The sequence below is a fragment of the Symphalangus syndactylus genome, chromosome 14, assembly GCF_028878055.3.
Source record: "Symphalangus syndactylus isolate Jambi chromosome 14, NHGRI_mSymSyn1-v2.1_pri, whole genome shotgun sequence".
NCBI classification, from domain to species: domain Eukaryota; kingdom Metazoa; phylum Chordata; class Mammalia; order Primates; family Hylobatidae; genus Symphalangus; species Symphalangus syndactylus.
The window spans coordinates 82,654,913-82,668,878 of NC_072436.2; the positions used below are offsets into that span (position 1 = coordinate 82,654,913).

A 13,966-nucleotide genomic window follows, 5' to 3' on the forward strand; every position below is an offset into this window, starting at 1 on the left:
TTTTTTCACAGAGCTCCTTAATAAGCATTTATAGTCAGTTTTTGGCAGCAGTAGAATCACTAAAGGCATTCTGGGATGTTATGGATGAAATCGATGAGAAGACCTGGGTACTTGAGCCAGAAAAACCTCCACGGAGTGCAACAGCACGCAGAATTGCATTAGGTAGGGACAAAGAGGATTGAGGGTTTGTTTTTAGGTGTTTTATTTTGTATTATGAAAATAAATCTAACAATGACAGTTGGACTCAGACTTCTTATATGAAGTCAACTATTAAAATTTTCTAGTAACTTTTTTTTTGGCTACACGTTTAAATGTAAATATTTTAGGTGAAAAGGAGAAGTACTGAGGTGTTTCATTATAAAAGGTGATGATCCAATGGAGGTAACATTCAGAAGTAGAGTTTAATTAGCTGCTAATTAGCACAGGAATCGTGGAACAGGTAATTCAAAATTTACATTACTTAGAACAAGAAAAAAAGTGTTAGAATAATGAAGTCTTCATTTGTGAAACTTACAATCTTCTAAGATTAGTGTGCTCAGATCTGGGAATATTTTCTGTTAGAGGAAAAGAACTTGTAGTAGACCATGCCACTGAAGAGTAAACAGAAAGCACAGAGAAAGAATTTATAGTTTTAAGTATTTTCTTCACTACAGGTACATGAAATTTATGAGTGAGATATGGTATAATCATAAATACCTGTGCAATGTAATGATGTTCTCTTGACTATAAAATGGTTATGTATTTTCATTATAAGCAAGCAAAACAGTCACTTTTAGAGTTCAGCCTTTCTCAAGATTTTAAACTATAAGCTCACATTAAATACCATAGCTAGTTTTAAGATACCCATTTCTTTCTTTTTTCCTAAATAGATATGTTGTTCAAGGGTATTTTGAAATTCTGATGTGAATCACATCCAAGTTAGCAATTTTTATACTTTATACCTAGGTATAATATAGATTATCTGGGGGGAGAATGTGACATACATGGTATTATGAGAAGAAACTATAGTTGTACAGCAGTTCTACAAATAGTATTGTTACTTTCCTGGTTTCAAAAAGTCTAACTGTGTTTAATATTTGTGAACAAGTAGATACTAAGAATGAAAATATTTTCTTCAAAGAAATGTAGTAATTCATTATTTTCGTGGCCCCATTAAAATAATTATCAGATTATGATTAAATGTACTTATTATATTTCTCATCCAGCATACATAGCCTAGTTTTAAATTCATTCCCTATTTACTTTTTAGCTTCTTTTTTCTCCTCTAGGCATGATTTACTTTCTTAAGACCAAGTTTTGAACGAGTGAATGGAAAAGTTAGTTAATATGCCCATATTAAGTGAAAGTACTGTCTGGAGCCATTACCAGATGACAGTGTTGAGGGCTAGTAAGAAATTTGTGTTCATAGTAAATAATGTGTTACCAAATGAAATTATAACTTTTTGTATTTTTATTTGTCTCATTGAATGGCTAGTCATTTTTTTCTATTAATGACCTCTTTTTGCCAGATGTACAATAACTGCATTTATGTTGATGTCAGCCTTAGTGAAAGGCTTATTCTACAGTGTATGGAATTTATCAAGACATTTTTACCATGAAAATGAAATCCAAATTGATCTTAAGCAGTTACACTATGTACCTTCAAAAAATAGAAGTAAAATTTCTGAAACTTATGCTGTAGTCCAGTACAGTTAAAATGCATAAAAGAACCTAGTGCCAATTTTCCTAGGTCTTACGAAATTAGGTTACTTATTGTTTTGGTTATTAATGAACAATTGCCAATGTGAATGAAATCTTTTGTTAAATTATAAGGGAAAGTTTCACATGCAGCAAAATAATTCAGAAAATGTTTTTATAAATTTTTATAAAACTTGAATCTTTAATGTTTGTTTTTACCATTTACTGTATTGTTGGTCTTTTTACATTTGGCGATAGATCTATGAAATGTAAACTTTTTCAGGAAAGCCATGAAAAATAATTTAGATAATTATTTCTTAAACATATGACTTGTGATAATTTTGATATTAAAGACCTTTATCACTCCACAGAACATTTTTATTTAAATTTTAATACAGTTGACCAGAATTGCAATCTAATTAAATATATCAATTTGTTGACTGGCTGAAATTTAAGATCAGATCCCTTCAATGATAATCGTATCAAAATTACTTCTTTTGGTTCAATTATATTTACCATTACATAAAACTACAAAACATTTGGTTAATCTTTCCATGGGTATACAGTGAAACAGGTAGCCAGACCAACACCTCTTTATTTTTTATTGGCTTGTTTGATGAGCTGTTCTACTTCTAAAAGATTTAATCTTGTTTCATTCTAGGGAATAATGTTTCCATAAATATAGAGGTAGACCCCAGGCATCCTACTATGCTTCCTGAGTGCTTCTTTCTTGGAGCTGACCATGGTATGACATCTGAGATTTAAACGTTTTTTAATAGAGTCATAAAATCCTTGCCTACCATTGTTAAATTATTAGACAATATTAGTATATTAATGGTAGTTTTTATTTTTTGTCTGAGATGGAGTTTTGCTCGTTGCCCAGTATGTAGTGTAATGGCACGATCTCGGTTCACCGCAATAATGATAGTTATTTTAAATGAAAATGTCTCAGCATTCTGAACTGTATAATTTTGTTTTTTAACATAATACATATAATTTTGATTTTCTAATCAAGTAGTTAAGAAACATTCTGTATCAAATGTGGCTTTACAAACCAAGAGTAGGGCATGCAATTATTAAACTTTTTTTTTTTTTAATCTGAAGTGGTAAAACCCCTGGGAATTAAGCTGAGCAGGAACATACATTTGTGGTAGGTACCTTGGCAATATAATTTTTACTTTTTGGTGATTTTACAAAGTTCACAGCATAATTTTTTTCCCCATGCTTTCAGGGATCCAGAAAACAGTGTGTTACAAAATTTGAAAGATGTTTTAGAAATTGATTTTCCAGCTCGTGCTATCCTGGAAAAATCTGTAAGTTTTATCAGTGCTTTGATATTCCAGACAGTATTGCATAATGAAGTTTAAATGCTTCTCTCAGTGAAAAATGAGGCTGAAAAAGGACGGAATTAGAAAAATATTATAACACAGACTTCTGAACTGCATCAAAAAACTTGTTTACCTTTGATTGGTTGTTAAGTACAGTTGTCTCTTGGAACAGGGGGATTGATTTCAGGGCTGCCCACGGATACAAAAATCCACAGACATTAAAGTTCCACAGTTACTCTGCGGGACCCATATATAGAAAAAGTCGGCCCTCTGTATACAGAGATTTCACATAAACACAGGTTCTGCATCTTGTCAGTACTGTATTTTTGATCTGCATTTGGTTAAAAAAAAAAATCTGTGTATAAGCAGACCTGTGCAGTTCAAACCCATGTCGTTCAAGGGTCAACTATATACTTTTTTCATGGTCTTCAGTAGTGAAGTCATTAATGACAGACATTTATTAAAAATAAGGGGAAAACTCCAAAGTAGTTAATGAGATGTTTGGCTTTTCTACACAGTCTGTTTATGGATGGCTGAAGTACTGATTAGCTTGATATAAGTGTTTGTGAAGCAGTTATAGTTTCTCAAAATTGAATAGATACCACTGTATTGCAAAAATAATAAACTTAGAATTGATTTTTGACAAGGCTGCTAAGGTTGTAGACTACTGGATGGTAGTGAGTTTCTTTTTCCTTTAGTTACAGAATTGTGCTGTTTAGTAATCACTAGCTAATATCAATTCCTTTCTTTAAATACTATCAGGGACATTATAACAATGTATGATATGGGAAAATTACTGATGCCCAAACATCTTGCCAACCAAAAATGGAATCTCTTTTTTAGCCTAGCTGTGTATATTTGAGTGAAAAAGGAAACACTCTACAATAGCTTTTGCTAGGTGCTAAATAGTAATGTAATTATATTTCCTGTAATACAGCAATATAGTCACCTTTATAAAAACTATATTTATAAAACATTCTTCCTGATCTTACCTTGTGTTTTAAACACATAGATGCTTTCATATTCTAAAGTAGTTAGGAGAATTGTAATGTTCCCAACATAAAAGGTAAATGTTGAGGTGATGAGTATCTTAATTATCCTGATGTGATCATTAAACATTGTATACATGTATCAAAATATCACACATACCCTCCCCAAATATGTACAACGAATAAGTTAGTGAGACACATATGCTTTTTATAAATATTTTTCTTTTGAAGGATTTTACTATGGATTGTGGAATTTGTTACGCTTATCAACTTGATGGTACCACTCCTGATCAAGTGTGTGATAATTCCCAGTGTGGACAACCTTTCCATCAAATATGCTTATATGAGGTAAAAAATAAAAATATTGTCAAGACTTTTTTCAGCTAACACAACATAGGAAGTATTCTTGGTTTGAAATACACAGAATCTAAAATCTGTTTAGTCAATAGTGATCCTCTCTTTTGCCATTAACTCCTTTTACCAGTTTATTACAGATGCTTATGTGCTTCATTTCTTCATCACAGTTACTCATGAGTGGAGAAATGTTCTGAAGTACCCAAGAAGGGAGAAAATCTATCCAGAATATATCCATGGACTAGCTTACTGACACACAACAAATTAAATTGATGGTACATTGGAATCTTTCTATAAATTCCTTGTTACCACAATGTAAACTTCATAGATTTACCCAAGGTGGAGGTGGCTGAAAGTGGCAGCAATAAAGTGAAAATGAAATTAGTACTATGTAGTACCTATTACTTTTCAGGCTGCATTTAAGAATAGAATATATCCAGTAATACTACTTTTCATGTTGAGAAGAATGCCTTTTGTGATCTGAGTATCTCACAGCACTCAGGCAGTGCCACTTTATTTACTAATTAATTACTGTGATGTCTACTTTCATTCCTGTCTTTAGTTCTTGGCTTCACCTTTGGGCCTAGTTGATACATGATAAACTGTGTGCAACTATATACAGAACACCTTGCAATTGTATGTTGCCTTTGGTTTCAGTCTTCCTTAATATCACATCTTTACTTTTGTGATTAGAGGTAGCAGTTGGTGCCATCTGTACTTTGCCAATGGAGAACTTAGGCAGAGACATGTATTTACCTTATATAAAATCATGAAATACCAGGTCAAATTACAGAAATACTCTAAGGGAACATGTGCTTTCTTTTGTAATTATGAATATTCATTTAATTTTTAAAAATTCACTAGCTCATGCTTATAATTAATGGGTTGAAAATTAACCCACTGTTAGTGATTAAGACCAGAACTAAGAGGGAAGTTTTCAAGAGCCTATAGTATCTTTAACAGCAGGAGTTGTTAATTTGTGATTAACGGATTTAGGGAAAGTCTATGAACGCCAGGAACTTGTATGCATTATTTTTATGTATGTCTACTCTGGGGATAAAGAAAATGCATAATTCTTATCAGATTCTTAAAGGGGCCCATAATCTGGTTATAAACCAGTGGTTTAGGCCTTCAATTCCATGTTGATTTCCTTTGTTATTCAACATATTAATAGTCTGCTATTGGCTCAGGAAATACATCCCTCACTCTTGCAAAACAAACAAAATTAAGCTAAGTCTTCTGGAATAAAAACATAATGCACTTAAAAACAAAGGGAACGCCATTTGGAGTATCTGTAATTTGTAATCATGCTGACGCTTCTCCTTTATCTTTTAAAATTTGCAGTGGCTGAGAGGACTACAAACTAGTAGACAGAGTTTTAACATCATATTTGGTGAATGTCCATATTGTAGTAAGGTAAGCAAATTGTTAATCACATCTCATAAAATGTGCCTAGCTTTCAGTAATATGTTCTAGAAGATAGATCTATATAGTATATCAGCTTATCTAAAACTTTTGAAACTCATTCTCTGTATTTTTATTTTTCAAATTCTCTGATCAAAAACATTAAACTCCTTTTCTAGATTTCCTAGGTGATCTGAAACTTCAGAAGTGTTTTCCAAACTGTACTATGACACTATTTCTAGTACAAAGCAATTTTATTTTTTAGAGTGTCCACAAACTTTGTTAAAATATGTTCTCTTTTTAAAGCCAATTACCTTAAAAATGTCTGGAAGGAAACACTGAAATAAGAATATAACATTTCGGTGAAGAGCTGGAAACTTACTTAAAAAATTATCAAAAGGAATTTTGATATCTTCAGAGAAAATATAAAGCAAGACATACTAACAGCAAAAGGACAGGTATGATGATGCGATAATAATAAACATCTGCCTTTGTCTCTTCACTAAGAGTAAACTGGGAAATTGTAGGCCAAAGTCCAGTTGAACTTTCTAAGTCTGTGATCCCCGTGCTGACTGTGGAAGTGTATTTATACCAAGGTGGAGATCTTGACTTCTTGAATATATCTGGACTGGTAAAATCTTGATGAGGTTCATAAAATGAGTTTGGGAGTTGTCTATAGCTGATTTTTTGTGGGAAATTGTTTACTTCATTCAAAAGTTCTTGAGACTCTTGATATTTCTGTCTTCTCCTAGTGCTTTCCTATGGAAAAAATACATATATAGTTTGTTAGATGTGAGTTATCCAAGTATTTATTTTGTGTAATGTATAAGAATGCTAAATAAAATGTTACACAAATCAAGTTTTTGCATGTTATTTTTCCTGAGAAGTAATTTTTAGGTAAAGATCTTAAAAGATTTACACTTTTTAAGAGTTTATAAACATCCAACAAGAAAATCTGGATATAATTTGAGTGGTTCTTTTAAACCACATGAGTAGGCCATCTCTTAAATAATTTATAATCTAAAAATAGGATAGAATATGAAAACTGAATTTTCCTGGCAAAACCAAAAAAATTGGGCTTAATCTTAAGGGGGTAAGATAGCCATAATTAGAAATATTTTGGTCATTAATGTGATTCTTTACCTTTTGTTTCCATAAAGTGATGTCCACTGTACAGTAGGTAAAGGATGAGGCTGTACACAGCCAAAGAAAACTGCCTCAGGGGTATAGTGTTATGTCTCTTGGAAAGCTACACAGACTAACCAGTATAGACCGAGTAGATATTAATATAAAACAAATTAACTGGTTACTTATGCAAGTTTCGGGAGCTACTTCTGTGTTTTCATCATTCCTGTTGGCCAAAGTCCCAGGAATCAGTTTCCTGATCACCACTTAACTGGCTGAAAGTCTAGTTTTTCTGCTTCACTTTGGTGACATCTGGCATGCCCCCTCAGCACCATTTATCATCAAGTAACTTAGAAGAGGAGAAATTACTTTAAGCTTGTTCACTGTCCATCATTCTCAGAATAGCTACTACCTTCTCAACCTTTAAACTGCCACCCTTCAAACAGCCCTCCCCTTTCTAGATACAGAGTTTTGGAAGTGTCAGAAAGGAGTCCTACATAAAACAAAGGATGTTTTAAAAACTAGCTTTCCTATGAAAAAGAAAGAAATTACTTGAGAGTTAAATGACTCACTTTAGAGTTAAATAACTCATTTTAAACTACTCTTTCTGAGCTAACAAAGTCACATTAATGCAGTTTTTCATAAGTTTGTCTTGTCAGCTTTATTAACTAAAGTCAAAATAAGTGAAAAATTGTTCCAGTGGGCCTATAAAGCATAATACAAATAAAAATAATTATGCTATCAAATCATGTATTTCTAAAGGGTAAGGTAGTAAGAGCAGCATTTACATATAGCTCACATGTGGAAGGTTGGGAGATATCTCCACTTAGGTAAGGATAGAAGTCAAGCTACTATAATTTCCAGAATCATCTACTGTGTAATCTATACACTTAATCTCTCTTGAACATCAGCAAATGACATCATATGGCAAGGCACTCATCAAAGAATTTAACCACCTGTTGTCTTCAGTACACTGAGAGGGTCTGATTGATTGGGATAGTCTATAACAGGAGTTGACAAAATTTAGCTTGGCTAGTTGCGTGTTTTGTGAATAAAGTTTTATTGGAACAGAGCCACATCAATTTCTTTATGTATTGTCTATGTGGGCTTTTGCACTATAATGGCATTGTTGAATAGTTCTGACAAAAACTGTATGGAAAGTAAACTGAAAATATTTTATTTTCTTTCTGGCCTTTTAAGAAAAGGTTTGCTGACCCCTGCTCTACGGCATTATTCTTTGAGTATTAGAAAGCAAACAGATCATCATAACTTGTTAAAATGCAGATCTCATTCAAAAGGTCTAGGAGTATGACCTGAGAGTCTGTATTTCTGAGAAGCTCCAGATGATGCCAATACAGCTGGTTTGCACACCCCACTTTGAGTAGCAAGGGCTCAAGGCAGTGCAATAATCTACTCTGATAGAGCATTGGTTCTCAGGCTGGGATGATTCTGCCCCACAGAGGACATTTAGCAATTTCTGGAGACACTTTGGGTTGTTACAACTAGGCAGAGATACTACTGACACCTAGTAGATAAGCACTAGGAATGATGCGAAACATCCTACACCACAGGACAGCACCCCCACAGCAAATAACAGCTCAGCTCCCCAATGTCAATAGTGCAGCAGTCAAGAAACCGTGCATTAGAATAGTTGTTACTAACTTTGCACAACAGAATCAACTGGGAAGCTATGAAAAATATCAACACTACTTCCACTCTGGCCATGAAAATTTGATACCAGACTTCCCTTCTGCTGTGAAAACCCATAAATAAATACAAAACAAAATTAGTCAAAATATATGAAATAACTTAGGGATCTAAAACAAAGCTCAGGAAGGGAAAATTACACAGACCTAAGAAAGGCCACAATTTAAGATTTACTGCAGACTAGACCAAAAAAGCCTGAACAGAAGTTATAAAATGATCAAGTTTAATCACCAGTAAGTTAACTGTTTGCCAGAACTAACCTCAAAACTCTTTAAAGGAATGCAATAAAATCTGGAGTCTAAAGACCACAGCATCCCCAATATTCAGCATACAATAAAACTACTACAAATGAGATGCAGGAAATGTGACCCATAATCAGGAGAAAAAATTAACAGAGATTCAGGGCTGATCCAGATGGTACAATTTATCAAACAAGGACTATAAGACATCTACATAAATATGTTCAAGGAATTAAAGTTGAACATAATTAATGAACAGATACGGGGGAGGTGGAATCTCAACATACAAAGAAATATACTTGTGGAACTGAAAAATACAAGGTATAACATGAAAAATTCATTGGCTAGGTTTAACAGCTGATTTGACAATCAACTAGAGGTCAGGCAAAACAAAAACAAAAACACCCAACCTGAGGTACAGCAACATAAAACACTGATTTTAAGAAATAGTTATTTAGCTGCCTATGAAAAGGTAAAGTATTCTAACATGCATGCATTTGGAACTCAGAGAAATAAGAGGTAATCCCAAGGCATGAAACAAATTGATGAAATCATACAAAACTTTTCCAATTTGAAGACAAATATCAACCCATAGATAAAAGTAGCTCTACGAACCCAAAGCACAATAAACAAAAGACAGCCATCCTTACAAAACCAAAAATAACAAGCAAATCTTGAAAGCCACAGAAAGAAATACATTATAAATGGGCCAATAAGAATAACTGCTAACTTCTTAGCAGAAAAAAAACAGACCTATGAACATGGAAACATCCTTTTTAAAGTTCTTAAAGAAAAGATTCCATATTCAATGAAGCTTTCAAAACCAAAGTGAGGGGCATCCAGTTATAGACAAGAAAGGGTAAGCATCCCACCTTATTCTATTAATTAAAGAGTGGACAAAAAGCGCCTATCAAAACACTATGAAAATTCTAAAAATGACCCTCCCTTGAGTCTCCACCCGCCATGTACTTTAGTACCTCCTATTACCCCAGCCTGGGCCATAAAAGCCTGGCAATCTGGAAACAGCAATATGCACAGACTGGAAAAAAAAAAAAAAAAAACATGAAAAACATGCTCTATCTAACCAATAGCCCTGGGGGAGGACAGGTCTACAGGACAGAATCCTTTTATACCTGCTGTACCCTAGGTGAACACCATGAAAGAAGCTGCACCTTACTTCTCTCCAGGTGCTGTGGAAACGGGGCGGCGGGGGGGAATGGGGGGTGGCGAGGGCGGGGTGAAGAGGGAGGGTACAGTCGTATTGAGTATCATCACCCTACACTAACCAGAGAGCACACCTACCCTTCCTCCATCAAGCACTGTGGAGACGGGTAGAGCCCTATTGACCATCCTCAAACAAGGTGATACCCTATCCCATTGGGTGTTAGGGAAATTGTGAGATAGAGCTCTGACAACCTTTCCCAGCCTGTACTACTGAGGTGGTCCCCGTTCCTTCCCACCAGGAGACTACCAAAACTGTAAGGCAGAGCCATATAGCCTGTTCCTCCCTGCACTAACACGGGCAGATGTGGTGCTTGTCTTCCTCCCCACCAGACACTGTAGAGACCGTAGTAGAGTCCTACCAACCTTCTCCACCTTGCATTGAGCAAACATCAGAGCAACAGCAACCCTCCACGCTGGCCTCAGAAACTGGAGAGGCGCTTGCCCTTTTGACCGTGCCTGCTGTGCATTAAACAGCGAAGAGTTGGCATCGCACATCTCCCTAACTAGAAAGCTCTGTTCTCAGTAATTGATATAACTACTAGAGTGAAAATCAGCAGGAATATAAAATAAATTAGTAACATCACAAGATAATGGGATCTAGCTGATATTTATAGACTACTTCACCCCCAAACAAGAAAATACATGTTCTTTTCAACTGCAACTGGAAGATTCAACCAGGCAGACCGTCATATCCTATCCATAAAACAAACCCTAACAAATTTATATTGTTAGACCATCATATAATTAAACTAGAAATCAATAACTGAAAAAAAAATATTCAGATACTTGGAAATTAACACATTTCTAAATAAGGTATTAAAAGTCTCAAGGGGAAATATAAAATATTTTGAACTGAACAAAATTGAAATGTATAAATATTTACAGGATGCAGTACAAACAGGGTTTAGCAGGACATTTATAGCATGGAATACTTACGTTAGAAAAAATAGTGGGTTCAAATCAATAGCCTAAGCTTCTACCTAAACTGGAAAAAAGGGAAGAAAATACACCAAGATCAAGCTGAAGGAAAGAAATAATAGGAAAATCTCCAAATGCTTTAAAATTTAAAGACCCCTTTAAATGGGTCAAAGAGACCCCAGGAAAATTAAAAAATACATTGAACTGAATGGAAATGAAAATACAACATATCAAAACATGGGACATAGCTAATGTCATGCTAGAAGGGAAATTTATAATACTAAATACTTGTATTAGAAAAGACAAAAAGTCCCAATTTAACAATCTGCACCCCAAGAAATTATAAAAAGAAATGACAAGTATGTGACATGATGGATTTGTTAATTAGTATGAGTTAAACATCCCACAATGTAGACATATATCAAAGCATCACATTGTACCCCATAGATATGATATATGTAATTATGTTTGTTAAAAAAAGAATTAAAATCCAAAGCAAGCAGAAAGAAACAAATTAGAGCAGAAATCAGTAACATTGGCAATTAAAAAATACAGAATGATCAATCAAAAGCTGGTTCTGAGACATGACCAATAAGAATGACAAACTAGCAAAACAGAGAAAGAAAACACAAACTACCAGTATCTGGGAAGAAACAAGTATCACTACAGACCCCACAGGCATTTAAGGGATTTGAATAAAGGAATACTATGAATAATTACACCAACAAAAATTTGATAGCTCAGATGAAATGGACCAATTCCTGGAAAAATCACAAATTACCAAAACTAAAGATGAAATAATAAAAATGCAAGAGATAAATAGTTGTGACAAGAGTCCATATGACCTGCAAAACCTAAATTTTTTACCATCTGGCTCTTTACAGAAAAGTTTGCCTACTCTTGAAATAAATATCTGAATAGTCTTACTAAAGAAACTGAATTCATAGCTAAAAAGGAAATCTCCAGACCCAGATGGTTTTACTAGAGAATTCTGCAAAACGTGAAAAAAAAAAAAAAAAAAACAAGATCAATTCTATACATTTTCTTCCAGAAATTAAGAAGAGGAAGAAGGCTTCTCAACTCCTAAGGTCACCATTACCCTGATACCAAAACCAACAAAAACAGTAGAATAAAAGATAACAACAGACATCAGCTCTCATGAACACAGATGTAAAACTCCTCATTAAAATACTAGCAAATTAAATCCAGCAACCTATAAAAAGAATAATATACAATGACGAAGTGGGGTTGATTCAAGGAATGGGAGACTGGTTCAATATTCAACCACAAACCAGTGTCATCCACCATGGTAACAGTCTAAAGAAGAAAAATCACATGATCATATTAATTGACACAGAAAGAGCATTTGACAATATTCAGCACCTAGTCATGATGGAAACTCTTAGTACATTAGAAATGGAGGGGAGCTTCCTCAACTTTATAGAGAACATCTATAAAAATGTCTACAGCTAACCTACTAAATAGTGAATGGCCAAAAACTGGAAAGAAACCAAATATTCTTCAATGGTATATCCATACTTCAGATTCCTACTGAGCAATAAAAAGGAATGAACTGCTCATGTACACAAAACTTGGATAGATCTCAAGGGCATGATGACGAATGAAACAAAGCCATTCTCAACAAGTTACATAGGATTTGATTCATATGATACACTCAAAATGATAAAATTATAGTGATGCAGAATAAACCCACTGCTTTCTGAGGATTAAGATTGGGAAGAGGGTGTCACTATAGCATGAGCAATTCCTACATGGTCATGGAACAGGTCTGTAAGATAATTGTGGTGGTTACTCCATACATGTAATAAAATATCTAAGGAACACAGACATGCACGAGTACATGTCAAAATTGGTGATATCCTAATAAGGTCTGTATTTTATGGTAGTATATGAATGTCAATTTCCTGCTTTGTAAAATTATATTATGGTTATGTAAAATGTTTTCATTTGCAGGAGTTGCGTGAAAGGGGAGGTAAGGGTATATGGAGGCTGTATGTATTTTTACAATTTCAGAGTCTACAATTACTTCAAAATAAACCTAAAAAGAGAAATGCAGAAATAAAATATAAATCCACCACTACAAAAAAAAAAAGTGAAGGTGAAATACAAATATTTTCGGACAGACAAGACGTGACAGAATTCGATTCCAGGAAATACACAGTACAATAAATGTTAAAGGAATTTGTTCAGGCTGAAGAGAAATGATACCAAACTAAGATCTATTGAAGGAATAAAGAATTTCAGCAACTGTAAATATTGGGATATGTTAAGACTTTTTTTTTCCTTTCTTAATTTTTTTAAAATGAAAAATGGCTCCTTAAAGCAAGAAAAACAATGCATTCTGAAATATATTACACATGCAAAAGCAAAATGTATAACAACAATAGCATAAAGGATGAGGGATAAAGGGAAGTATATATTTGTAAGGTTCTTAAACATTAAGTCAAGATAGAATGTAATATGATCAGTTAAGTGTGCACATGGTAACTTCTAGAGCCATGCTGTCTAATATGACTTGAGCACTTGAAATATGGCTAGTTACAACTGAGATGTGCTATTACTATAAAATAGACACCAAATTTTGAAGACTTTATAGAAAAAGATGTAAAATATCTCAGTAATATTATTCTGATTATACCATTGTGGATACTGTTTCAATCAGAGGATGTTATTAAAATAGATTCTACCTGTTTCTTTTTACTTTTTGATCTGTGGTTAGTAGAATTTTTTAAATTGCGTATGTGGCTTGCATTGTATTTCTGTTAGGCAGGATTGTTCTGAGCAGGGATTTGCAAACTTGCTTTGTAAAATGCCTGAGAGTAAATATTTTAGGCTTTTTTGACCATACAGTCTCTGTTGCAGTTAGCTCTGCCACTATGGAACAAAAGCAATCAAATACAATATGTAAGGAATGAGTATGGCTATGTTCCAATAAAACTATTTACAAAAATCGGTGGTTGGCTGAATTTGGCCCATAGGC

At 33.9% G+C, this 13,966-nt stretch overlaps 2 protein-coding genes across 21 annotated transcripts in view; one reads left to right on the plus strand and one right to left on the minus strand.

Moving 5' to 3' along the window:
• Positions 1–6,611, plus strand: part of FANCL (FA complementation group L) — a 78,120-nt gene extending 71,509 nt beyond the window's left edge. For 7 of the 12 annotated variants that reach the window (XM_055243360.2, XM_055243362.2, XM_055243363.2 and 4 more), the window contains 7 exons: positions 12–162; positions 2,339–2,422; positions 2,782–2,827; positions 2,909–2,990; positions 4,226–4,342; positions 5,693–5,764; positions 6,059–6,611. In XM_055243360.2, coding sequence (XP_055099335.1) covers positions 12–162; positions 2,339–2,422; positions 2,782–2,827; positions 2,909–2,990; positions 4,226–4,342; positions 5,693–5,764; positions 6,059–6,094 — 588 coding nt within the window. In that variant the 3' untranslated portion in view covers positions 6,095–6,611. Of the gene's footprint in view, positions 1–11; positions 163–2,338; positions 2,423–2,781; positions 2,828–2,908; positions 2,991–4,225; positions 4,343–5,692 lie in introns of all 12 variants that reach the window. The other 5 variants (XM_055243361.2, XM_055243359.2, XM_063616861.1 and 2 more) reach the window with 1 other exon arrangement.
• VRK2 (VRK serine/threonine kinase 2) overlaps positions 5,988–13,966 on the minus strand; it is a 116,475-nt gene continuing 108,496 nt past the window's right edge. For 7 of the 9 annotated variants that reach the window (XM_055243355.2, XM_055243356.2, XM_055243351.2 and 4 more), the window contains one exon: positions 5,988–6,511. In XM_055243355.2, the coding sequence (XP_055099330.1) occupies positions 6,167–6,511 (345 nt within the window). In that variant the 3' untranslated portion in view covers positions 5,988–6,166. Of the gene's footprint in view, positions 6,512–10,983; positions 11,033–13,966 lie in introns of all 9 variants that reach the window. The other 2 variants (XM_055243357.2, XM_055243358.2) reach the window with 2 other exon arrangements.